This window comes from Manacus vitellinus, unplaced genomic scaffold, assembly GCF_001715985.3.
Source record: "Manacus vitellinus isolate BGI_N305 unplaced genomic scaffold, ASM171598v3 scaffold_24_pilon, whole genome shotgun sequence".
In the NCBI taxonomy this organism is placed as follows: Eukaryota; Metazoa; Chordata; class Aves; order Passeriformes; family Pipridae; genus Manacus; species Manacus vitellinus.
Genome location: NW_021939798.1, coordinates 594,278 through 620,506, shown reverse-complemented (window position 1 = coordinate 620,506; position 26,229 = coordinate 594,278). Strand labels below are relative to the sequence as shown.

Sequence of the window (26,229 nt, the reverse complement as noted above, 5' to 3'; positions counted from 1 at the left end):
TCCATTTCCCCTCCCTCTGGCAACCATTTCCATGAGGGAGTGCCCATGTGAACAAAAATTTTCAGTGTAATTTCAGTGCATGTCTGTATTTTCAATCTACAATTATTCTGTTGTAGAATTCTGTTCAGCAATAAGAAACAACCGCCATTCCTGTTTTACAGGGTTGGCCAGATTCCAGGACTACTCCAAAGGTAACACACTGAGTAATCCATTCCTAATCTACAGGACAGGGCTTTTAAACAGCTGCACGAGTTCTCTTCATAAATCCTATTATATTTCTGCTGAATTTGCTTAGGCTAGATAATTGAAAATAGGGGGGAAATAAAAAGTGAAGTAATTTTTCATTTTTAACACAAAAGATAATTCTTTTAGCAAGAAAATACTCTCCTGAAGACTCTAATTAAGGACCAGATCAGAGACGGATTTTCTCTGGCTGTAGATTCTTTTATGTGGAAAACTTTAATCTGGTCAGAATTCATCAAGGTGAGTTACCAAGCTGCTCTCAATATTCAGAAGATGCTCTATTTATTGTTATAAGACCTACATGTTGTAGAATACTAAATCTTACTCTAGGGTCAGACTAAGATATTTTTAACTTCAAGTCAAAGTGCATTTAATTGGTTTCTTCTTAAGAGCTTACCTTGGAGATTAGTTAGCAATTTATTAGCTAAAGAACAAGGAGCTTTCTCACTGATCTAGATTATATCATTTTTCTGAGTGATCTACAACTCTTTTTCTCCCCCCAGACGTCTCTGCTGACAAGTTTTCAATAGAGTGCAGGCATGGCCTCTGGAGATGCTGAGATGGCTGTTTTTGGGGAGGCGGCTCCTTACCTCCGAAAGTCAGAAAAGGAGAGAATTGCAGCCCAGAACAAGCCTTTTGATGCCAAGACATCCGTCTTTGTGGTACACGCAAAGGAATCCTTTGTGAAAGGGACAATTCAGAGCAGAGAATCAGGGAAAGTCACTGTCAAGACTGAAAAGGGAGAGGTGAGCGAAAAACAAGCCTGAAGGACAACATTTGATTCATATTCTGAGTTTTCAGTTGACATATGTGGATCTTTTGTTTCCTTGGCAGACCCTAACTGTGAAGGAAGATCAAGTCTTCTCCATGAACCCTCCAAAGTATGACAAAATCGAGGACATGGCCATGATGACCCACCTCCACGAACCCGCTGTGCTGTACAACCTCAAAGAGCGTTACGCAGCCTGGATGATCTACGTAAGTGGCAGCAGCAGCTTCCTCTGGGCAGCTGGAGGAACTGCTCTGCCAGGCCCAGGGGAAGCCAACGTGCTGTGTCCCTTCCTCGCAGACCTACTCGGGTCTCTTCTGCGTCACTGTCAACCCCTACAAGTGGCTGCCCGTGTACAACCCGGAGGTGGTGTTGGCCTACCGAGGCAAGAAGCGCCAGGAGGCCCCTCCACACATCTTCTCCATCTCTGACAACGCCTATCAGTTCATGCTGACTGGTGAGTGCTTGATTTCCTTTGAGCTGCTCTTGCAATCATCTCTCTGTAGAGGGAAATGTAGGGCATTCTCTAAAAAGATGGTGCCCCACTTAAAAAAAATTTTGTGTGTGTGAAATTAATGGAAGATTAATGCACTGAGCTTTAATGGTCTGTGTAAGCTGAGTGTCTGTATTCCCATTAGAATCACTAAAGACTTGGACATAATGTAGATAGACTAAATTCAATGGAAAAACCACCTATTTTGTTATATAGACTTTACTGACTGTAATGGAATCTTACATATATGAATAGATTTATGTATCTTAACCACTAAATTAGTTTCAGACAGAGACTACAGAGTACAGCTAAATGACATGGCCCCTATAAATGAAGTGCATTAAGTCGATTTAAATTTTCAAGCATCAATGCTAACAAGCAAAACAGAGTATCTCTGCCTTGAACAGGTACATAAGCCTGACTTGATTATTATGCAAATGGCTTGCATTATGTAAAAGATGTCTAAAGTACATACAGACTTTAACAACATCTGGAACTCCTACACTGATTTGTGACTGCAACTAAAAATCAACTGCAATAGTGAAAAGTAAACCTCAGAAAATGATGTCAAGGAAAAAAATAAAACTTTTAGCATTTAAATTGAATGACTTCAAAAATTTCTTTCTGCTCTTTCCTCTTCCTTCCACTTCTTGTTTTCTCTTCCCTATATGTACATTGAAATCAAAGGTGTGTGGGAATTTAGAACTTCTTCTTTTCTTAGAAATTGGGAAATACATTCAGAATAGAAAAATCACAAATAAATGTTATCAGTGGATGATCTCAAGACTGAAAAATTTCTGTATTTATAGAGATTATAAAGAAGAGGTGAAAAAGAGTGAAAGAGCTTGGTCATATGTTTCTGTCATTAATGATGCCTCAAAACTTCCGTAAGATTATTCAGGAAACTTTTAGGTTAAGAACAACTTACATACTATCAAAGTATAACCTCTATATTTTCATTACATTTACTTGGCTAATAAGAGGTAAATGGCTTGATGAAGAGACAACGTCAGGAAAGGCATAAGACTGTAAAAGCTTCTCTGAAGTGATGTCTTTACTGAATCAGTTGCTAATAGATGAAGTAGTGCTGGGAGCATCAAAACTACCTACTAGAATTCCCAGGTCTTTTTACTTTTTCTGTTCCTGGATTCTCTGGAAGCTTCAGTTCTTATTTTTCTCCTAGTTCTCAAATTTGTTGTTATTCATAAATACTAGGAAAAGGTTTCTTATCTCTGTCTCTTCCCCAGATCGGGAGAACCAGTCCATCCTGATCACGTACGTACACCCCCTGCTCGGGTCCCTGAGGGGCTGCCCAGGGCCAGGGCCCCTCCTGCCTGACCACACTCTCTGCTTCTCTCCTTGCTCTGACAGCGGAGAATCCGGTGCCGGGAAGACTGTGAACACAAAGCGTGTCATCCAGTACTTTGCAACAATTGCAGCCAGCGGGGACAAGAAGAAGGAGGAGCAGTCAGGCAAAATGCAGGTGAGTCAGGAAGAACAGACTGGACACTTGGGCTGTCATTGCCCTGTCAACTCAACACAGTCCATGAGTAATTTTCCCTCTGCAGGGGACGCTTGAGGATCAAATCATCAGCGCCAACCCACTGCTGGAGGCCTTTGGAAACGCCAAGACCGTGAGGAATGACAACTCCTCGCGCTTTGTGAGTTGATGAGTTGTTTTGAGCTTACACAAAAATCCCTTCTTGTTATAACAAGAGTGATGGGATAGTGGTATTCTCACATGAGGACATGGCAATGAAATGTATCTGAGCTGAAATGCTGCTGCTTCTCCTTAACAGGGCAAATTCATCAGAATCCACTTTGGGGCCACGGGCAAACTGGCTTCTGCTGATATTGAAACTTGTAAGAGATTCTCCTGGACTGGTCCCATTCCTTCTAAGCCCCCACTCCTGCCCAGTTCTTCTGCTTAACTCTGTCCTGCCATCCTTGACAGATCTGCTGGAGAAGTCCAGAGTCACTTTCCAGCTCAAGGCGGAAAGAAGCTACCACATCTTTTATCAGATCATGTCCAACAAGAAGCCAGAGCTGATTGGTAGGAAGATCAGTAACTTTTTTTGAAGGAAGATTACTGAGAAATAGTTCATTGTGTCATCTGGAAAGCTATAGTAATCTTCTTTTTCCCCTTTATTTCTTTCAGACATGCTCCTCATCACAACCAACCCTTACGATTTCCACTATGTGAGTCAAGGTGAGATCACTGTTCCCAGCATTGATGACCAGGAGGAGCTGATGGCAACAGATGTGAGTAACTTTATCAAACAGGTCATACGGTGGATTGGTGCCCTGGTACATGTACATTTATTTTTTTGTTGCTAGAGTGCCATTGATATCCTGGGCTTCTCTGCTGATGAGAAAACAGCCATCTACAAGCTGACAGGGGCTGTCATACACTACGGGAACCTGAAGTTCAAGCAGAAGCAGCGTGAGGAGCAGGCAGAGCCTGATGGCACAGAAGGTATCAGCAGAGTCAGCAAAAGAGATATTCTTTCCAAAAGAGATATTCTTTGTCACAAGAAGGACTTAGGTAGATTTCAGGCTTTAAATATGCAAATGTGTAAACTAAAAAGAAGAGTAGTTGTTCCATGACTAGATGACAGTTGAGACGTATCTCATCTAATGGTACCTGTACTTTTTATCTGTGACTACTTCGTAAGTAAGAGATCTGGCGTACCCTGCCAGGAAACTGGAGCCATGGATGTCAATTCCTACACCATTGTTAGTCATACTTAAGTTGAAATACATCTTGCAATCTCTGCTGTAGTGTGGAGTAGTGAAATGGTTCGGCCCTACCGGGAAGGGAAACTGCTTCTCTTCACTCTCACCTACTGGAGTGAACTCTGATGTGAGATGTGTACTTGATTAGTCTCTGTCAAAGCAGGAAGGACTGTTCATGCCTCCATCTCTCTGAGTGATGAATCCTCTTGCTATATAACTAGAAAGTACACATGAAGACCCATAGTTACACCTGAAAAAGGATAAAAGCAATGAGCTTTCTTGAAGAACAACTGTAGAAAATTAAGCTCAGAAAGAGTTGCAGACTCTGAATCCTGCAGACAGGAGAGAAATCAGCTTTGCGGCTTTGACAGATATTGTTGTGCACTTTTGGAACAGTCCATCAAGGACCAAATTTTTGGAATTGTTGAATATTTACTGTTTTCTCTTTTCTGGTGTTCAGTTGCTGACAAGGCTGCCTACCTGATGGGTCTGAACTCAGCAGACCTGCTCAAGGCCCTCTGCTACCCCCGAGTCAAGGTGGGGAATGAATACGTGACCAAGGGCCAAACAGTGCAGCAGGTAGGAAAAAAAGAATAATCTGGAAAATGCTTTGATGGTTGGTGTTGTTTCTCCTCTGCTGTGTGTAGTAACCTCCAAACCTTTCTCTATGCTTTAGGTGAACAATTCAGTGGGTGCCCTGGCAAAGGCTGTCTACGAGAAGATGTTCCTGTGGATGGTTGTTCGCATCAACCAACAGCTGGACACGAAGCAACCCAGGCAGTACTTCATTGGTGTGCTGGACATTGCTGGCTTCGAGATCTTTGATGTAAAGAACACAGTTTTTTAGCATTTCCATGGAAAAACTATTGAAACTTTTGAGACGTTTAATAGAAGGGAGTATGTTCCTACATTTATTTGTAGGGCTTGTTGGAATCACCATTTTTAATCCTGAAAAAAAAAAAGATTGAAAACTAATCTTTCAATTGCTCTGAATTTGAAACCTCTCTTTTTTAAATACAAAGCCTATCCTAGAAATATACCACAGGAAAACTACACAAGAAAATGACTTGTATTTATAGTATCAACCCTGGTGAATTAGGATTGTACAAGAAAACACCTTGCTATTATTGCTGATCCTTGAAAGCATTGTATGTCTTTTTATATCTGGCAGTTCAACAGCTTTGAGCAGTTGTGCATCAACTTCACCAATGAGAAACTGCAGCAGTTCTTCAACCACCACATGTTCGTGCTGGAGCAGGAGGAGTACAAGAAGGAGGGAATTGAATGGACATTCATTGACTTTGGGATGGACCTGGCTGCCTGCATTGAGCTCATTGAGAAGGTATGCTTTGTGTTGAATAAGTTAGATCTATATTTGCCAAGAGATGTAATTAAGAAGCACATGAGACTATTTTGGCTTCTTCAAGTACATACCCTGTGGCAACAGGGTGGAAGGGTTTTTGGAGATCATACTCAGATATCAGGACTTTTGGTGAGAGAATTCACTGCTAGATTACAAAAAGAAATAATATAAAAGGCAGTCATGTTCTATAGGTAACTATCAGTAAGTAGGTTTTATGGAGAGGACAGTATTTCCATCACTTCAAATGAAACAGAAACACTGAAAAAAGTTGAACCTTGGTTAATTTTCTCTGACTTATTGTCATAAAATGTGTGGGAACAGCTTTCTTTTCTGGCTCTAGCAAGTTTCCAACCAAAATCTGTTTCTCCCTTGTACCTATTATAATCTCTCCCAGCCAATGGGCATCTTCTCCATCCTGGAAGAGGAGTGCATGTTCCCCAAGGCAACTGACACCTCTTTCAAGAACAAGCTCTATGACCAGCACCTGGGCAAGTCCAGCAACTTCCAGAAGCCCAAACCTGCCAAAGGCAAGGCTGAGGCCCACTTCTCCCTGGTGCACTACGCTGGCACAGTGGACTACAACATCACTGGGTGGCTGGAGAAGAACAAGGACCCCCTGAATGAAACTGTCATTGGGCTGTACCAGAAATCATCTGTGAAGACCTTGGCCTTACTCTTTGCCAACTATGGTGGAGCAGATGCAGGTCAGTTCAGTGAAAATTGTATTTTCAGCATGGGACAATGTTGACACAGAATTGAAGCCATAAATACTAAACATTTAAAATTGGTTTTTCAATTTAATTTTTTTCCCTTTAATTTGCAGAGGCTGGTGGTGGAAAGAAGGGTGGCAAGAAAAAGGGTTCTTCTTTCCAGACTGTCTCAGCTCTTTTCCGGGTACAGTACTGCACCTGTTACCTCTGAAATGGGAAGGAAGGGGGTGAGCTAATATTAAATTTGAAAGGACTATTTTACATGACTATAATGGTGCTAAATATCTTTAGAAATTCCACATCAGGTTTTCCAGGATCAATTTTAATATTGCTAATTTGTCGTGTCCAAAAATAAGCATTCAGTCTTCAAAATCATGAAAATCTTATAATCTGCGTGTATTTCCCTTTTTTATTTTTTTTTTTGAGCAGCTCTCATTGAGATCTTTGTATTTTTATGTCTTTGGGTCAGACTATGACCATAATATGAGTATTCCTGCATTTCTGTTGAGGAATTGAAAGTAATTTCCAAGCGGATATTTATCTTATTGGAATAAACCCCCATTTTTAAAAACTTAAATAGCCTGACTTTTGAAGGCAGAATGTGAGAAATCTAGAAGTCAATTACTTTTTGTGAATGTGTGAAATTTATATTTATTTTCACTGGCCCAATAACAACACAAAAGTATTTCAGTCTTTAAAAATGGTGTTCAGTATCTTCAAATAGAAGAAATATTTGGTTTCTCTGGCTTTATCTAAGTGTTCTGAAGCCCAGCTTGAGACATTGTGAAGCCATTACCTGGGCTTGATGCCTCAAACATTGGACATAGAAAACTAACATTGCTACCTGCTTCCTCTAGGAGAACTTAAACAAGCTGATGACCAATCTACGGAGCACTCACCCCCATTTTGTGCGCTGCATCATTCCAAATGAGACTAAAACACCTGGTAAGATGGCTCAAGTAGGAAGAGAGTTTGCTCTGATACATCCATTCCTTCTGGACAAACTGCCCAGCCCACAGCTGGATAAACACATCATGTGGCTGAGGAGCAACTGGCTCATGGGTCGAGCACAGAGGGTGACAGGGACTGGGGTGACATCAGACTGGTGACCTGTCACTACTGGGGTTCCAGAGGGCTCCATCTTGGGCCCTGTGCTCTCCAACATCTTCATGAATGACACAGGACTGGAAGGGATACTCAGCACATTTGCAGATGACCCAAAAGTGGGAGGAACTGTTCAGCCCCTTAAAGGCAGGGAGGCCCTGCAGAGAGACCTCAACAGATTAGAGGGCTGGGAACAAGGGGAAGTGCCAGATTCTGACCCTAGGGTGAATGGACAGACTGGGGAGTGAGATGCTGGAAAGCAGTGCTGAGAAAGGGCCCTGGGAGTCCTGGTGGGTGCCAGTTGGCCCTGAGTCAGCAGTGCCCTGGCAGCCAGGTGGGGCAACCCTGGGGGCATCAGGCCCAGCATGGCCGGCTGGGCCAGGGAGGGGATTGTCCCACTCTGCTCTGCCCTGGGGCAGCCTCACCTCAACATTGGGGCAGTTTGGGGGGGACACAATGGAAGGAAGATCTGAAACCATTGGAGAGTGTCCAAAGGAGGCAACGAGGATGGGGAAGGGCCTTGATTTGAAGGTGTGTGAGGACACTGAGGGCACTTGGTGTGTTCAGCTGGACAAGAGGAGACTGAGGGGAGACATCATTGCAGTTCCAACTGCCTGGGCAGGGGCAGAGGAGGGGCAGGCCCTGAGCTCTGCTCTGGGGGGATCAGGGACAGCAGCCAGGGAATGGCCTGGAGCTGTGTCAGGGTAGGGTTAGATTGGATCTCAGCAAAAGGTTCTTCTCCCAGAGGCTGGTTGGGCACTGCCCAGGCTCCCCAGGGCAGTGGGCACAGCCCCAAGGCTACCAGAGCTCCAGGAGGGTTTGGCTGATGCTCTGGGGCACAGGGGGGGACTCTTGGGGATGGGCCTGTGCAGGGCTAAGGGCTGGACTCAATAATCCTTGAAGGTTCCTTCCAATTTGGCATATTCTGTGATTCCCCTCCACACTGGAATCTGTGGTATTCCTTTGTGCTCTGCTCTGCCTTGCTCAGGTGCCATGGAGCACGAGCTGGTGCTGCACCAGCTGCGCTGTAACGGCGTGTTGGAAGGGATCAGGATTTGCAGGAAAGGGTTCCCCAGCAGAGTCCTCTATGCTGACTTCAAACAGAGGTAAGAGCACTGCACTTCTCAGCATCATTAAAAGTGTTGTTGGTCCATTCATAGGTCCATTCAGTCTGTTGTCAAAAATAGCTATATATGAGCTGGCGGGGTTTAGTGGCTCCTGTGCGTTGGTTGGGAAAAAGTAGCCTTCTCTTCCTCTTTTCACAGATACAAGGTGCTTAATGCCAGTGCCATCCCAGAGGGACAGTTCATCGACAGCAAGAAGGCTTCCGAGAAGCTCCTTGGCTCAATCGATGTGGACCACACCCAGTACAAATTTGGACACACCAAGGTACAAACCCCCCATTCCCTCACTCTGTGCCTGTGCTTTGCCCGGCCTGACAGTGATGTGCTGCAACATTCCCTCTCTAAGGTGTTCTTCAAAGCTGGGCTGCTGGGGCTCCTGGAGGAGATGAGGGATGAGAAGCTGGCACAGCTCATCACCCGCACACAGGCCAGGTGCAGAGGCTTCCTGATGAGGGTGGAGTACCAGAGAATGGTGGAGAGAAGGTACACATTCTTTGTCTTCAATTAAACTCACTGTGCTTGAGGGAAAGTGTTGACACTTTTCAGACTGAAAATACTCATTGCACATCTGAATTATGCTCCAGAGAGTCCATCTTCTGCATCCAGTACAACATTCGTGCATTCATGAATGTCAAACACTGGCCCTGGATGAAGCTGTTCTTCAAGATCAAGCCCTTGCTGAAGAGTGCAGAGTCTGAGAAGGAGATGGCCAACATGAAACAAGAGTTTGAGAAAACCAAAGAAGAGCTTGCAAAGTCTGAGGCAAAGCGGAAGGAGTTGGAGGAGAAAATGGTTTCTTTGCTTCAGGAGAAAAATGACCTGCAGCTCCAAGTGCAAGCTGTGAGTTTATCACCAATAATTTATCACTCAGAAAATGGATATGTACATTCAGACTGTTCGTTGTGAACAGAAGGTCAGACTGTAGAAGACCAAAAGTCATATATTTGGGGAATTATCTGTCATATGTATGTGAAGGTGAGGAAACAAACGTCTGGCAGTGGTGTGATGAGCACTGACAGCCAGGGCAAAGAAACAGGGAGAAACTGGGAGTCAGTACTCTTGCCTTCAGAGGAAAGAGGCAGATGTAGCTCATAAACATGACATACTCAGGGCAGAATGCACCCCCAATTCCCTCTGAGCCGGTGAATGCTGCAGGAAGGATCTCCATCTCACCAGGATGGAGAACTATGAATTAATTTTGGAGTATAAATGCAAACTGGAGTTCAAAGTGGCACTCTCTATGTTTTAGACTTAAATGGTATGAAATCTATAATGAAGCAGAAGTTCTTGGGGGTTTTGAACATTGCAGGGCTTTTTTGCATTTCTAGTCTGGATTTCATATTGTAGTTCCAGTATAAGCAACATCCCGTGGTAGTAAAATTATTAATATTTAAGATTGAGAGTTCTAGCTAAGAAGTTATTTTTATTAAAAGGATGCTCCTTTGCACTAAAAGCCATTTTTTGCATTAATATTTGTGTCAGTTCCCCAACATTCAGACATATAGCCCCCTGAGCTCCCTTTTCTCTGCCAACTGGTTGCAGAGACCCAATTCACACACTGTATCAGAAAAAAAAGAAAGTGGTGAGGAAAACCAACCCTCTCAATGTTAACAAAGATAAGTATTTGGAGGGATGTTCTACTTAAGTAGCTTAACTACAGCAATTCTAAGGAAACAAACAGTAAATAACATGACTATGTGGAGAGACTGGTTCACGGTGGAGCTTATAGGAATGGTACATCTGTATGGGGAATTGGAAACAATCATGGACAATTTAACTTTTAGTTGAAAGAAATATTCTCTAAGTAAAGAAATTCATGGCTAGACCTCTCAATCTCAATATTAATAATTTTGCCATCACAGTTCCATGAACCCTGTAGACACACAGGACTTCACAAAAATAGAATATTGCTTAAAAATATAAGCAAAAATATACTTAAATATCACTTTACAAAGTCATCTAAATCTACCCTATAAATAACCTAATTTGCCAACTAAAAATAGAACACTGTATTAATTACAGTTATTTGAATATTTCCATAGAAAATGGGCACCCCATGTTACCTGTTTTCCTTAGTATAAGAAAAATAAATATCCCATTGGACTTTCTTGTATATCTTAAGATATATGTTCCTTTCAAATTCCTTTGGAACAAAACAAATTCATGATAAAAAAAGCCCATCAAAGGGTAAGACAAGGAACTGATCAGCTGAAATCAGCACATGCCACCCCAAATACAGCATGGAAGGGACACACCTGATTTACCCCACTTGCCTAAGCAATAGCATTCATACATTTATAGAGAGAGGATTCTTATTTCTCTTCAGTTACTGTTGAGACTATCAGACCCTTTATTCCCAACTTCATAACAGGTTCAGAAGGATTCCGTTGCCGAAGGATAGATATCTAATGCAGTGTTTATGAACAAAAATGTCTCCAAGCCCCCTCTCCTCTAGGTACATGAGAAATTCTCACACCTACCAAAACTCTGAGAAACTTTTAGGAGAGAGAAAATAGGTTAGAAATCAATATTGTTTCACCTCAAAAGCTGTATAACGCATCCCAGGGAAACAAACAAACAAACCAACAAAACCAAACACACAAACAAACAAAAAAAACCAACATCAAAACCAACCCCAAAATGATCAACAAGATTAAAGTTGCTTCAACATACACACTTACTTACATAGAAAAGCTCAGAAAACAAATCAAGAAAATCTGTGTCTCCCCCACAGGAGGCAGATAGCCTGGCTGATGCTGAGGAAAGGTGTGACCAGCTCATCAAAACCAAAATCCAGCTGGAAGCCAAAGTTAAAGAAGTGACTGAAAGGGCTGAGGATGAGGAGGAAATCAATGCTGAGCTGACAGCCAAGAAGAGAAAACTGGAGGATGAATGTTCAGAGCTGAAGAAAGATATCGATGACCTTGAGCTAACACTGGCCAAGGTGGAGAAGGAAAAGCACGCCACTGAAAACAAGGTACGAGGCAGAAAATCTCACCCACACTCCAGAAAAGAGCCCCACTCTATATCTACTTCCTTGATTTACACTTGCTCCCTTCTTCCTAAAGGTGAAAAACCTCACAGAGGAGATGGCAGCCCTGGACGAGACCATCGCCAAGCTGACAAAAGAGAAGAAAGCCCTCCAAGAGGCCCATCAGCAGACCCTGGATGACCTGCAGGCAGAGGAGGACAAAGTCAATACACTGACCAAAGCCAAGACCAAGCTGGAGCAGCAAGTGGACGATGTAAGCCCACGGACACACAGCAGGAACAGACAGGTATGGAGTTTGAGCTGGCTGGTGGAGCACTGATGGCTTTGTTCTGTGTAGCTGGAAGGGTCCCTGGAGCAAGAGAAGAAACTGCGCATGGACCTGGAGAGAGCCAAGAGGAAACTGGAAGGAGACCTGAAGCTGGCCCAGGACAGCATCATGGATCTGGAGAATGATAAGCAGCAGCTGGATGAGAAACTGAAGAAGTGAGTGTGGCCCTGGGGCACCTCAGTGCTGGGCTGCAGCTCTTGTCTTTTTCCTTTGAGCTGTAACCCACTTTGCTTTGCCCAAAGGAAAGACTTTGAAATCAGCCAGATCCAGAGCAAAATCGAGGATGAACAAGCCCTGGGCATGCAACTACAGAAGAAGATCAAGGAGCTGCAGGCAAGTGTCTGCCCTTCCCCTGCCTGCCCCAGGCTCGGCTCAGGGAGGAGGAGGGCACGGGCGTGAAGGGTCCCTCGTGTTCTCCAGGCCCGTATTGAGGAACTGGAGGAGGAAATCGAGGCCGAGCGAACCTCTCGCGCTAAAGCAGAGAAGCATCGGGCTGACCTGTCCAGGGAGCTGGAGGAGATCAGCGAGCGCCTGGAAGAAGCAGGAGGGGCGACGGCAGCTCAGGTGGAGATGAACAAGAAGCGGGAGGCAGAATTCCAGAAGATGCGCCGGGACCTCGAAGAGGCCACGCTGCAGCACGAAGCCACGGCTGCCGCCCTGCGCAAGAAGCACGCGGACAGCACAGCTGAGCTGGGGGAGCAGATCGACAACCTGCAGCGCGTCAAGCAGAAGCTGGAGAAGGAGAAGAGCGAGCTCAAGATGGAGATTGATGACTTGGCCAGTAACATGGAGTCTGTCTCCAAAGCCAAGGTATGGAAAAATAGACTGAAAACCACTTGGAAATTAATTCCATTGAAATACGTCTTTTCAAATTATGGCCTGGTTACCATCTAACTCCCTGTCTCTCTATGGAGCTGTGTTTCTTACTTTCTAACACCAGGGAACAGTCCAGACCTTGCAAGTCTGTTCATGTTTTTCTGCTTAGAGTCCTGCTTTTCCGAATAAGAAGGCGTCTAGATCCTAATCTTCTTTCATTCTCTGTGACCTCCACAGGCAAATCTGGAGAAGATGTGCCGCACCCTGGAAGACCAGCTGAGTGAGATTAAGACAAAGGAAGAAGAGCATCAGCGCATGATCAATGACCTCAATGCTCAAAGAGCTCGTCTGCAGACAGAAGCAGGTAACATACCCCCACATGCCTCTGGAATGGGACAACCTGTAATTAATGATAACAGAAAAAGGAATGAAACTTTGCTCAAATTGATCTAGTCTCTGTGATCTGTTATACAGTGCTTAAAAGACACATTGACTTAGTATTGATTTTAAATTGCAGTCTGTCTGTAAACTTTCTTAGGTGAATATTCACGCCAAGTGGAAGAAAAAGATGGTTTGATATCTCAGCTATCCAGAGGCAAACAGGCATTCACTCAACAGATTGAGGAACTAAAGAGACATTTAGAGGAAGAAATAAAGGTAAATGTACTTCCAGTAAGGGTGTTGACTTTGGACTGAGGTTCTGTTTTCTTTCAGGATATTTCCTACTCTCACAAAAAATCAGAATGTTAGCAATATCAGTTTAATTTTTGAGCTATTAAACAAGATGGACAATTTTGCCACCTTAATCTCTAGTGTGGGAAGGGAAATTGAGGAAGACATCCTCTCCAATTTGAATACTAAGACAGAGAAAAACATTTTTAGGTCTTTATTCAGATTTATAATGGCATATAAAAAATGATTCAGATATATCTAAAAAAAAATTGTGCGTCTTAGTCTACTTTTCTAAGCTGAAAATTTAGAGTATATTTAAAGGGATTCATCAATTTCCTGATTTACAGTTGTCATTTAGAATTATCCATCATCTCTCCTGAGAATACTTTCTACATTTGAATGAATGAAGAGATAAGAAAGTTCTCTAAATGTGAAATCAATATGCCATTTTCCCTTGGGTTGACTTTAAATGTCAGATGGAAAGACTCTTCAACCACTTTCGTGAAGTTAACATTCCGCTGTCTCACAGGAAATTAATTGTCCCCATCCAATTGTCTCCCAAGGCCAAGAACGCCCTGGCCCACGCCCTGCAGTCCGCTCGCCACGACTGTGACTTGCTCCGGGAACAATATGAGGAGGAGCAGGAAGCCAAGGGGGAGCTGCAGCGCGCCCTGTCCAAGGCCAACAGCGAAGTGGCCCAGTGGAGAACCAAATACGAGACGGACGCGATTCAGCGCACGGAGGAGCTCGAGGAGGCCAAGTACATGGGGAGTGGGATGAGAAATGACTGCAGAAGACTGAGAGCGGTCAAGGGAAATGGGAGTCTCTGAGTGGGCTGAGATAGGGTTAGGATGAAGGCAGGGATATACTGTCTTTGTGGTGAAGGGAAGGTAGGGCAGGGAGGAGAAAAAAAGTGTATATTGGAAGGGAAAGCATAGGCTTTAGGGCTAGAAGTGCTAAGACAGGCCTAAATCCTTCATAGGTGCTTGGACACAGAAGAGATAGATCCTTTAGGATCTGTGAAAAGTGCTCAGCTGGAACCCCCCAAAGTGGCCGACAGCCCTCTCATGGCAGTGCAGAACTGACTCCCTTCTAAGCTCTAAGCTGCCACTGTGCTTATCTCCTCCCAGGAAGAAGCTGGCACAGCGCCTGCAGGATGCAGAGGAACACGTCGAAGCTGTCAATGCCAAGTGTGCCTCCCTGGAAAAGACAAAGCAGAGGCTGCAGAATGAAGTGGAGGACCTGATGATTGATGTGGAGCGATCCAATGCTGCCTGCGCTGCTCTGGACAAGAAGCAGAAGAACTTTGACAAGGTCTTTTGGGCTCCAGCTCTGGGACTCCTGGGCAGAGCCTCCCCCCGGGATGGCCACATCCCTACTCACGCCCCGTTTCTCTTCAGATCCTGGCAGAATGGAAGCAGAAGTATGAGGAAACGCAGGCTGAGCTGGAGGCCTCCCAGAAGGAGTCTCGCTCCCTCAGCACGGAGCTGTTTAAGATGAAGAATGCCTATGAGGAGTCCTTGGACCACCTGGAAACAATGAAGCGGGAGAACAAGAACTTGCAGCGTATGTCCCTGGCCCTCTGCTCCGGGATGGGCTTTCTCACCAGCTGAGCATTGCTGCGGGGTCTGTGCCTGCAGCTCTGCAAAGATGCCTGTCCCCCTGGTGGGACAGGGCCCTTCCCATTCTGCTCTGGGCCTGAGCAAGCCATTGGTCTTTGTTCCCACAGAGGAGATTTCCGACCTCACGGAGCAGATTGCGGAGGGAGGAAAGGCAATTCATGAGCTGGAGAAAGTCAAGAAGCAAGTTGAGCAGGAGAAATCTGAAATCCAGGCTGCTCTGGAGGAAGCTGAGGTACCTGGCCAGAATCATTGCTGTCTGCACTAAATGTGTGAGCAAGGCAGAAACAATGCTAAAAAGGCCTTGCTTCTGCTCTGTTCTGGCTGCGGAGGGCAGCCAGCTGAGATTTCCTGGAATATTCTCTAATTCCCTAGAAAGCAAGCAGTAGGTTTATCAGTGTTCCCCATGTTTGTGTCCACTTGTCCAGGCCTCTCTGGAACACGAAGAGGGGAAGATCCTGCGCCTGCAGCTGGAGCTCAACCAGGTGAAGTCTGAGATTGACAGGAAGATAGCAGAGAAAGATGAGGAGATTGACCAGCTGAAGAGGAACCACCTCAGAATTGTGGAGTCCTTGCAGAGCAGCCTGGATGCTGAGATCAGGAGCAGGAATGAAGCCCTGAGGCTGAAGAAGAAGATGGAGGGAGACCTGAATGAAATGGAGATCCAGCTCAGCCACGCCAACCGTGTGGCTGCAGAGACACAAAAGAACCTGAGAAATGCACAGGGAGTGCTCAAGGTCTGTTCAGCAGAGCTGCAGAAAGAGAAATAAGATCCCCGACATTTTTGGCCCTCAAGCGCACACTGACACGATGTAATTCCTCTTGTCTCTCTTACAGGACACCCAGATCCACTTGGACGATGCTCTCAGGACCCAGGATGACCTGAAGGAGCAGGTGGCCATGGTGGAGCGCAGAGCAAACCTGCTGCAGGCTGAAGTTGAGGAGCTACGGGCAGCCCTGGAGCAGACGGAGCGGTCGAGGAAACTGGCTGAGCAGGAGCTCCTGGATGCCACTGAACGTGCACAGCTCCTCCACACCCAGGTCAGGCATTGCTGGAAATTAATCCCATCCACAAAGGATAAAAAAGAGGGAGATTGTCCCGCACCTTGTAAGTGATTACTGTGTAAACACCTGATGAAATGTGCTGTCCCTCCAGCCAGCCTCCAATACCCAGTTTAATGCAAGTCTCTTGCATTAAAAATTTTTCCTAAACTCTACTTGCACTTTCAGACCTTGGTGTGCAGGCATTTGGACTGACAGCACCATTCCTGTCTTTCCTGTTGCACAGAACACCAGCTTGATCAACACCAAGAAGAAGCTGGAGACAGACATTTCTCAGATTCAGAGCGAAATGGAGGATACGATCCAGGAGGCCCGCAATGCTGAAGAGAAGGCCAAGAAGGCCATCACAGATGTGAGTCGGGGCTCCTTTCATTGCTGATGGGGATGTATTCTCCCCAAAATGTCTCCAGCCCCACAAGGGCTTTGACCTTTTGCTCTGCTCAGGCGGCTATGATGGCAGAAGAGCTGAAGAAGGAGCAGGACACCAGTGCCCACCTGGAGAGGATGAAGAAGAACCTGGACCAGACGGTGAAGGACCTGCAGCTTCGTCTGGAAGAGGCCGAGCAGTTGGCCCTGAAGGGAGGCAAGAAGCAAATCCAGAAGCTGGAGGCCAGGGTGAGTAGGGCTGTGTTGGTGCATGAGTGACCCCATCTCTTGGAGAGACACCCCCAGGGAAGCTGCAGGGACGGGCTTCTCATTGCAGGTGCGGGAGCTGGAAGGGGAGGTTGATGCTGAGCAGAAGCGCAGCGCTGAAGCCGTGAAGGGTGTGCGCAAGTACGAGAGGAGGGTGAAGGAACTCACCTACCAGGTAATGGCCCCTGTGGGCATCTGCAAAAACTGAAAGTGTTTGCACCTGATTGCCAAGGGGAATTGCTACCTGCCACAGTGGGGGAAACAATTCACACTCTTTCCTGTTTGCTAACTGCTTTAGTCTGAGGAAGACCGAAAGAATATTCTCAGGCTACAGGATCTGGTGGACAAGCTGCAAATGAAGGTGAAATCCTACAAGAGACAATCTGAGGAGGCTGTAAGTATCACTCTGAGTGCTTGGCAAGAAACACTTTCCAAGAGGGTAGCTTGGCCACTGAGGAAGCTTGGCCCAATAGAAGAAAGTTGGAAGGTGTCACTGGTCAATAATGGAGTTCTTCAAGTTCTCTGAAAGGCTCCTAAATCAGCCTCACATGGAGAATGAAATCAATGAGTCACTAACAAGACTAATAAGAGGGCAAATGCACACAGCATTTTTTGCATCAGGACAACAAAGCAGCCTGTAAGAAGGAGTCTTATTAATGGTAAGGACAGTACAGTACATTAAGAAGTTTTGAAAATAACTTAGTTTCAAATTTTTGATAGCAGACAGAGAAGGTGTTGGAAGTATCCTCCCAAGCCACTTTGTGTTCAGCTCTTAGAATTGTGCAGGGACCCTTTGCCTGTTTCTGGGCGTGCAGCACTCAGGGAGGAACTGAGGCAATCCTGCAGTCCCTGAATTTATGATTGGCTGAGCGTGGCTTCTTCACTGTGGCAAACAGCCCAGCCCAGACAAAGGCTTCTGGACTCAGTGAGGGGGGTCTGTGAGAGGGGCACTGAGGAGTTTTCAAGGATCTCACTGAGACTCACGGATAAGCTGTGGTGGGTGGTGGATGGAAGTTTGTGCCCTCCCCCAGGCCAAGGCACAGGAGCAGTGACACCCCTGCCCTGGGCTCCTCACCACCAACTCCTTCTCTCTCCCAGGAGCAGCTCTCCAATGTCAACCTCTCCAAGTTCCGCAAGATCCAGCACGAGCTGGAGGAAGCCGAGGAACGGGCTGACATTGCAGAGTCACAGGTCAACAAGCTCCGAGCCAAGAGTCGGGAGTTTCATAGGAGGATAGAAGAGGAAGAGTGAGATTGTCATGAGGTACAAAGTGACCTGCGGGCTGCACAAAATGTGAACCCTTTGTCACTTCCTTCTGCAATGTACCCACCTCAGTGTCTAGTGAATAAAGAGTAGATTCCTCTGCAAACACACCATGACCAGTGCCTTCTTTGGGTTTGGTTTTCTCACCATACTCGGGATATTGCATTGGAGAAGAAGACTCCTTACTTTTTCCTGGTTAGGAAAGGGGAGCTGATGCAAATGTTGGACTGAGGACCTGCAAACTTAGAATCTGGCCATTCCTGTGGAGATTCCTGAAAATCCAGCCTGCGCTCTCTTTTGTCTCCAGCAGCTCCTTGTCCTGCTCCTGCCTTCACGTGCTCCTAATGCTTCTCTCATTGTCCTTTCAGCACAAGTTCCTTCCCATGGGAGAGGCAAGAGAGGGTGATCTCCTGTCCTTTTTCCTTTCCCTGCCCATGTTTCTGATGCTGCCACTCACAAACCCTAAACGCCTACCCCAAGCAATCAGAGGTTACAGTGCACTGCACCATCAAGGACCAACAGTCCCTTGAAAGAGACAATTTTAGTCACTGCGTACTGACAGTGTCTCTACATTGTGCCATCTCCCTTACCCTGGATCCCCTCAGCTGCTGCCACCACCTGCTCCCAGTTTCCTCTTAGTGGGCAAACAGCAGAGCCCCGCCTGGGGCCCCGTGCTGGAAGGACTCTCCCTTAGTACCCACCTCTCGCACAGCACATGCACCAACACACCTCCTCAACGATCACCTCAGAGGTCAGCCTTGGCACCTCCTGCACAACAGGCTGCACATGGCACTGTCTCAGACAAGGGAAAAGAAGAAAACAGATGGGTGCAGCCCTCCATTCCTTCCTCCCATAGTTACTGTCCCTTGTGAGCATTGGTGAGCAGAACTTCTGTCAGTGCTGTCAGTGCTGTATCTCAGCAGAGATGGTTGTTTAGGGGCAAACCTCAGCCTTCAATCACAAAGACCTTAAGAAAGCCACCTAACACCTGGCCAGACTAGTCCTCTCTGACAATGTCTCACAGCATGCATTGACCTGCCACCACAGGCAGGGCCTCTTGGCCTTAGCCTTTGCCTGCCCAAGCCCACCTGTGAGCTGACTGCTCCTCTTGGGTGGCAGTCCCACCTGCAGGCATCTCCAAAGCTTCAGGGGGGCTGGGTAGAGTCTGAAGGCACACAACATCCATGAGTATCCCTGTTAGCTGGAATGGCTGGTGCAAGCGTTAACTTCTGAGACTCTCTGAAACCCTGCTCTACAGACCCTGCACCACCCTTTGCCTCCCATTGCCTGCACTGAGGAAGCTTGAGGATGTGTCACCAGAATGAAGGAATGCAGCCAGCAAAGCCAGGCAGAGGGAAGAGAGGAGTGAGCCCTGGCCCTACTGGCAAGTGGAACACCTGGAGAGTTTCTTTGATACTTGTCCAAAAGAGCTGTCTCAGAGGGCACCAGTGTGAAAAGGCAGTCAAGTCACTGAAGAAGCAGCTCTCACATCAAGGGCTATAACTGTGTCTGTTCTGACCTACCACAGCCTTCTTTAGACTGTTTCTTCCTCCAGCCTCCTGCCCCTTTCACTTGCACACAGTTACACGCTCTCTGCTATCTCTCCAGCTCTCACGCATGTGGCTGAAAATGAAGCAGGCAGCTACGTGAAGACATCATGTGTCTCCTTTCCTCTGCAGTGACAAAGGCCCAAAATAGCCCTGCTCTCCTAAGACTCCTGTTCAGGGTCGTGCCTGTCTGTGGGCATGATTCACTTCCACTAATAGTGCCTGAGACATTCCTGGGAGGGTAGGCTGCCTTCTGTGTCTCAGTGCCATGTGCTGCCGTGGAGGAGCTGGACAACTGTGCTGTGTCCCAAGACAGCAGATGCTATTCTTACCCCAGGGAGACTTGCTCCAGCATAGCTCCATTCCCAGCTGAAAGGTTAAATGTCAGACTGCGGCCCGAGCGTGCTCTCCCTGCTCAGTCTGAATCCAGAGTGGCCCCTTTGGAGCCCGTGCAACGGTGCTGTGCCAACCCAGCACCTGGGTGCTCTCCCCTATCTCCTGGGACGTGCTGTCCCACAGGGAACACAGCAGCTGCCCAGGTACTTCCAGCAGTCAGCTGGGGCTCACTGGGCTCGAGGGGGCATCCCCCCTCTTGTAAACCTACCCATGGAAAAGGTGGGCTGGGCTGTAGCTCTGAAAATGCAGCATTTTCCAGCCTCCACCCTGGAGTCCCAGTCTGGGTGAGGAAGAAGGAAGAAGGCAGAGGCAGGGCTTGCTCCCAGGTTCGGCAGCGCTGCAGGGGCCATATCCCTTTGCTCAAGCTGTGCTTTCCCAGCACTCGCTGAGCGAAGGCTGTAGGGCCGAAGCCCAGAGATCCCTCAAGGGCCACGGCAGCATCTGGGCTGAAGGAGGAGCCCTGGCCAGGCTGGTGGCCGTGACACGGTGCTCATGGAGACCCAGCCCCACCTGCAGCCCGACTGCCCGGGCCCTCTGCAGAGCTCCGGAAAGCCCGTCCCTGCCGGCTCCGGCCCCGGGGTCACCGGACAGAGCACACCCAGACCGGGGCCATCAGCTGGGCCCGGGCTGTGCCTGTCGCCTCAGCCCTGGCGCTGCTGCTCTGACGGCCTCGGCCCCATCAGCTTTATCCTCAGCCTGGGCCTTGTCACCCGACACGGGAAGACAGACAAGTTCCTTCAGGGATCCTTGGCAGAAAGACGATGGAATTATTGCCGGGGGCAGCCGGGGGAGCCTCTCCCGGCCCCACCCGGCCCCTGTCAGTCCCAGGGAGCTCAGCGGGGCAGCCCCGATCTCCCCCTCGGCTCCAGGCCCCACTGCCAGGGGATGGCAGCCTGGAGCCATCACGGGACCCTCCTCTGGGCAGCTGCTCCTCTGCACAGCAGCCGCTCGGCCTCACTCAGCCGGGGGGCTTTAAACCTGCTGCAACTGCCGGGCCCACGGACTGGGAGCAAATCACAGCACAAGGGTTCAAAGGCAACCAGGGCGCTCAGCCGGTTTCATCTGCTCCCCACTGGGACAGAACAAAGTCGGGTGGGATGGGCCGAAGAACATCTGGGAATGTTCCACTCACCGATGCTGGAAGAAAAGACCCTGAGGTGACAGAAGCAGACACTGGTCAGTGTGCAGGTCTGCAGTGGGCTCTCTGCCCAGAAAGGGAACCACGCAGCTGCTTGGGAGTGTGTGACTGTCAAAAGGACAACATGCAGCATCAGGGCCCTGCCACCTCCACTGCACACTCTGCAGAGCAGCCTCAGGAGAGCAACTGCAGCACCTCTTTTGGCACCCGTGATCTGGCTGGACCTTCACAGTGCAGGTATGAGGAGAGGCCCAGGACTTTGGAGCACTCTCACTCCTCCTAGGATAAGGGCCAGCTGCTGCAGACAAGCACATCCTGGGCTCGGATCAGCAGGAGCAACAGAGAAAGCCTTTGCAGACTAAAGTGCAGATAAGCCATTCCCACCTGTAGGGCACCTCAAAACGCACAGGTAATCACATACACCTGAAACCCAGGCTGCCTCTCCCTTGCTGGGTAGAGCAGCATAATGGGAGATCAGTGGGGCAGAATAGCACGTGCTGAGGACCAGGCACCTAGGCTAAGTGGGATTTCAGGGTAGAGGATGCGAGTCCCAAGAGCTGAATGCTAGTCTGAAGTGGGAGCACATTCAGTGTGTCCCTGGGGCATACCTGTCATGTAAACGAAAGTGTGGAACAACAGGATTTGCTTCCATGGCATTTCCCTGTTTGACACTAAGCATTAATGCTCAAAGGCTTCCCATACAATCAGTGCTCACTGCACCATGGCAGCACATGCAGACCCCAGGTGAGGAAGGGCATCGGTGACACCCACCCCCAAAGATGCTGTTCTTGTCCCAAAAGGCACGGTCCCATCTGGGGGTGTCTGTGCAGCTGAGGTTGCAGGCACAGAAGTGCCCTCCAGCTCCAGCGCCCGACAGTCACCTCCTTCCTCCCACTGACCCAGGCAAAGCCTTTCCTCTCCTTCTGCCCTGGCATGTGGCAGTGAGTTACTCACTTCTGCAGGAGGGAGTGGCTTTGGAAGGCCAAGAACAGATACTCGCCTTAATTAAATGAGTTGTGCTTCATGTCGTTGGTTCTGCAGATCCCTTCTCCAAGGAGGACTCTGTGCCCAGAATGTGACTTTTCCTTCATGATGCAGCTACTGAGACAGTAAGAGGCTGTCCCAGCATGAGCCTGACAGAGACCTGGGTCTCAAGGGGCAAGAGATTCTGGGATAAAACACACAATGGCAGGTAAAGAATACATGGGCACCCTGTCCTGTGAGTTTTGTTGCCTTTTAGAGCAGGGGTATTCAGTGCCACACTTGGTAACCACCACCATATTTCTGCCACAGGAACTGCCCTCTTGACTCCACCTTGACTATCACAACTACCAGCTGTGATTAGCCACATGGTTCTTACGCAGCAGACTTTGTGAAGGTCATGAGAGCTTTTGGGACAGGGACATCCAAGCCCTTTGGCAGGGTAAAATGGCATCAGAATTAGAAGTAACTCTAGGAAACTGGAGCAGTTGTCTCAGATTTTCAGAAGGAAATTGAATGAAGAGAAAGAAAGTGCTTTTGGGAAGATTATATGAGATGGCTTATGGCTCTTGAATTAAGAAGAAAAGGAAGTGGAGGTTGTAACCCATCACAATTTAACATTGAAAATAAAAAAAAAGGTTATTTTGATATTTCAAGGGAATTTTTTTGTTTTGTGTTTGTGTTTGGATGTTATGCAGGCCTAGAATGTTTCTGTAGCAGGGACAACTGGATTGGATTGGTAATTAAGTGAATAAGAAAAACAGTATCTTTACTTTGGACAATATATCTTGAACAAAATAAAATTATTAAAATATCTACCATAAATTATAAATACCTTAAATATATTATATGCCTTACTTGAAAATTATCATATTCCTTGGGATTTTAAACTCATATCACACTTACTGGATGTTTTATTTTGCAGGGGTTTTTTAGGATTCTTACAACTTGCTGTAATTTTCAGTCTAAACTAATCATTTCAGACAACTTGTGCTCTGCCTGAAGTCATCTTTAGATAGATTATTCTGGTCCTACATATTCTCCAGGGAATTACAGTGCAGCTTTATTAAGAATCAAATATATTACTTTATTAGAACACATGTAGAACACCAATGAAAAACTAAAGTTTTACTGTTCTTGTTTTGTGACTATTTGCTATGCGTGGGGGGCAGAGATGACTTTGCATTGATGCACTATTTTTACAGTTGTCTGTCATGTGATCAGTACTAGTGCAAAGGTCCTGAAAAAAATGTTGATCCATAATGACCATAAAGAAAAGCCTCTCAGAGAAAAGTTTACAATAGATGCAGTTATTGGGCTCAAATAGAGCTTCTGACCCACATGGCAGGGATTGGCAGGGGATCTCTGGAACACAAATGCTGTGTGCCAGCACAAATGGCCATAAACATTTCAGACACACTTTGTCGTTAAAGGCAGATTCACCAGTTCATCTGTGAGCTCCCCATCACACCCCAGGCAAGGAGGAACTCACCTGGCCCCTCAGCTTTGCTGCACAGCTCTCATGATAGTGCTCTTACACCCCTCCAGCCCTACCATGACAGCACGGGACTGCTGGGAGGAACACAGCCCAGCACACAGCAAGGTTTTGGAATCAGAGCCCAAAGAGGTAAAGTCCAAGCTTAGCTACTGTGTGAGTGCAAGAGCAGTGTGGGGTCATGGGATGGCTCTGGTCCCAGAGCCTACAAAGTTCCTTGCTCCAGGAATACATGGCAGGCTGGAAGGACTTGTCACTGAGCTGAGGAGACTGATCTGTGCCACCTGGCATGGCAGTGACCAATGAAGTGCTCACTGCACATTTAGCTGATTAGATTATTATTAAAATAGGGTAATTTTGCATAAATACAAATATATCCCATCCTTCAGTAAGAGGTGTTATCCTATTATTCTTGAAAATTAAAGCAAATTTTGAGAATCCTGTTTTTTCTGTGTAAATAATGAACATCGTAATTACCAACGGAAAATGTGGTATCAAAATACTGCAAACTCTTTCTGCATTTGAGAATGTCTCACATAATTTAATGTTCTGATGTATTTGTTTTTGAAGAAAGGAGGTAAACATTTTTTATATAATTGCAACACTCACTTAGAGAAACAAAAGGTTAGTTGTGCAAATCTAAACAAGTCTATCTCCACAGTGTAGCTTCCCCCTGTTTCTCTTGCAAATGCAGTCAACAGAGAAACGAGACAATCAAGTGTCTCCTAATTTTATTTCATGCTGCTGTTCTCATTTCTTCTCCTTCCATGCCACTCTCCAACTCCTTTTGCCTTCTCCTTCCATTGCCATGAGAGCCTGTCCACCCCACTCACCTGTTCTGTAACTGAAGCTGTTCAGCTGCTTTGGCATGTGATGGAAAGGGCATCCTGAATGTCACCTCCTCGTCCAGAACCTACTGCTCATGTATCTTTCTCTGACATTTGCTGTCAAGATGGAAGGAATTTGAGTAACCATGGAAATCTCATGCACAGTCAAAACCTGTTAATCATTAAATCTAAAAGTGCTGTGAGTTAACCATCACTAATCTCTAGCTAGTTTTGCCCTCCCTCTTCACTTTGGAAGACTGTTACTTTTCCTCAGAGGCAGATACTTAGGTGTCATCAGAGCAAAATAAACACATTCTTAAGTTTAATATATATTGTTAAAACTTCAGAATGCACATCTGTTTTCCCTGCTGTGAGATCAAATAACAACTGTATCAAGCATTGCAGAAATCAGTCTCTGAAGGAAGGAACAGGATCAGATCACAAGGCCGCCTCGGTCCATCCATAGCTACCCTGAGACACAGGAGGTTCTGAACAGCCACAGGCACAAAGGTCACTCGTGTTCTGTCTCTGCAATGGCCAAATCAGTAACTAGCTCAACCAGGTTAGTCAGTCTTTTATTTGTTAGTCTTAACACTGGCTTTTCCCTAGACATAATCCCCAACTTTTTTCCTGTCCATCCTTTTTAGCATTGCTCATCTGGACTCATAGCTCAAGTCTCTGAAGGACACATCTTACCTAGATAAACCACCATTACCCAGTTTAAATACATTATACCAGGAACAGAGAAAGTACTCATCGTATTTCATTGAATTCAACACAACATCTACCTTTCAATAGAATAAAAAGAACTTTTTATGTGAAAATCATCCTTACCATCTCCAGGATCCAGTGCCTAGGCACATCTTAGCTAAAGTGTCAGAATGAGAAGCTTTGCACCAGAGAATTAGTGTTCTGGCATTTCTCCTTGTCTCATGCCAGCATTCCTGAGAGGTCTTGTTTTACCCAGGGATCTTCAGTATGAGGCTACACATTCCTTATCGGTCCACAGGCACAAAGATCCCTCTTGGCATGTGTTATAAATATTAACAGCATAGCTGAGAATAGCATTTGCAAGCTGCAAATCCCACTGGGAATTGTCTTCAAAATTACTGTAAAACTAACATTAAGCAATAAAAAATGCTGAACATCTTTCTTTAAAAATGAACAAGAAACTTGGTGCTTATCTTTGCATTTTGTGAGCAATTCAGCATATGAGGCAACTCCTTCTGGTGCATGTTGATAATTTCATTCCTACAGTTAAAGCCTTCTCTTATTCCTGCACTCACATTCAGAAGATAATCTATTCTGGTAACCCTGTCCGTTTTCCAAATATGTGATAATAACCTATTTTGGCAACAATAAGAAATGTATATGTAGCATTTGGATTAGTTTTGTTTTCTTGGTTCAGTCTACTAAAAGTGATCTATTGCTACAACCAGAAGGGAGAGAATGAATTAAAAGGAGCGTGTCCAGAGAAGGGAATGGAGCTGGGGAAGCAACTGGAGCAGCAGGAGCAGCTGAAGGAGCTGAGGGGGCTCAGGGAGAAAAGGAGGCTCAGGGAGGACTTTCTGGCTCTACAACTCCCTGACAGGAGCGGGGTGCAGGGTGGGGGGTGAGTCAGGCTCTGCTCCCAGGGATCAAGGGACAGGGTGAGAGGAAACGACCTCAAGCTGTGCCAGGGGAGGTTCAGGTTGGACATTAGGAGGAATTTCTTCACAGAAAGGGTGGTAAAGCATTGGGAAGAGATCTGGACATGGGGGCTTTCAGCAGACTGCTCAGAATAGCAGGCAGTAGACACACAGCCAGGTCTCAAAAGCATCAGCTAGAAGGTTGTCCAACAGACCGGAAGGGTTTGCAGAGCTTGCTAAACCCAGACAACTAAAACTTCCACAGCTGAAACCAATACCAGAGAAAAGAA

General features: G+C 46.5%; 1 protein-coding gene and 2 long non-coding RNA genes across 11 annotated transcripts in view; 2 read left to right on the top strand and 1 right to left on the bottom strand.

The window, feature by feature from the left end:
- Window positions 1–25,243, bottom strand: part of LOC108639774 — a 53,729-nt gene extending 28,486 nt beyond the window's left edge. For 3 of the 9 annotated variants that reach the window (XR_003915816.1, XR_003915818.1, XR_003915817.1), the window contains exons 1-2: window positions 25,146–25,242; window positions 24,318–24,428 (exon numbers count right to left, since the gene is read on the bottom strand). This is a non-coding gene — a long non-coding RNA (uncharacterized LOC108639774). Of the gene's footprint in view, window positions 1–833; window positions 859–8,830; window positions 9,237–19,015; window positions 19,377–19,450; window positions 19,551–19,806; window positions 19,830–20,078; window positions 20,261–24,317; window positions 24,429–25,145 lie in introns of those variants that run through there. The other 6 variants (XR_003915819.1, XR_003915822.1, XR_003915820.1 and 3 more) reach the window with 6 other exon arrangements.
- On the top strand, window positions 768–18,037 carry LOC103766644 (myosin heavy chain, skeletal muscle, adult-like). The gene is made up of 38 exons (XM_029959984.1): window positions 768–989; window positions 1,078–1,221; window positions 1,313–1,469; window positions 2,753–2,780; window positions 2,877–2,988; window positions 3,074–3,166; window positions 3,305–3,368; window positions 3,460–3,558; window positions 3,664–3,767; window positions 3,843–3,981; window positions 4,702–4,820; window positions 4,918–5,067; window positions 5,413–5,583; window positions 5,999–6,308; window positions 6,428–6,498; window positions 7,172–7,259; window positions 8,407–8,524; window positions 8,684–8,807; window positions 8,889–9,025; window positions 9,127–9,382; window positions 11,277–11,519; window positions 11,611–11,787; window positions 11,872–12,017; window positions 12,105–12,195; window positions 12,283–12,672; window positions 12,916–13,042; window positions 13,217–13,335; window positions 13,914–14,110; window positions 14,481–14,664; window positions 14,751–14,916; window positions 15,080–15,204; window positions 15,398–15,706; window positions 15,807–16,010; window positions 16,258–16,383; window positions 16,476–16,646; window positions 16,735–16,839; window positions 16,963–17,058; window positions 17,763–18,037. The coding sequence occupies exons 1-38, from the start codon at window positions 783–785 to the stop codon at window positions 17,913–17,915; spliced, it is 5,820 nt and encodes a 1,939-aa protein (XP_029815844.1). The 5' UTR covers window positions 768–782; the 3' UTR covers window positions 17,916–18,037.
- On the top strand, window positions 20,706–22,645 carry LOC108639777. The gene is made up of 3 exons (XR_001920715.2): window positions 20,706–21,417; window positions 22,050–22,200; window positions 22,302–22,645. It is a non-coding gene; the product is annotated as an uncharacterized LOC108639777 (long non-coding RNA).
- Window positions 25,244–26,229: the final 986 nt, after the last annotated feature.

What these genes read in the sequence shown, in the direction of transcription:
- LOC103766644 (XM_029959984.1), top strand. Translation starts at nt 783, where the DNA reads ATGGCCTCTGGAGATGCTGAGATGGCTGTTTTTGGGGAGGCGGCTCCT. An exon ending in AGCAGTCAGGCAAAATGCAG is followed by an intron (nt 2,989 to 3,073) that starts GTGAGTCAGGAA and finishes TTCCCTCTGCAG; the next exon opens with GGGACGCTTGAGGATCAAAT. An exon ending in TGCAGCTCCAAGTGCAAGCT is followed by an intron (nt 9,383 to 11,276) that starts GTGAGTTTATCA and finishes TCTCCCCCACAG; the next exon opens with GAGGCAGATAGCCTGGCTGA.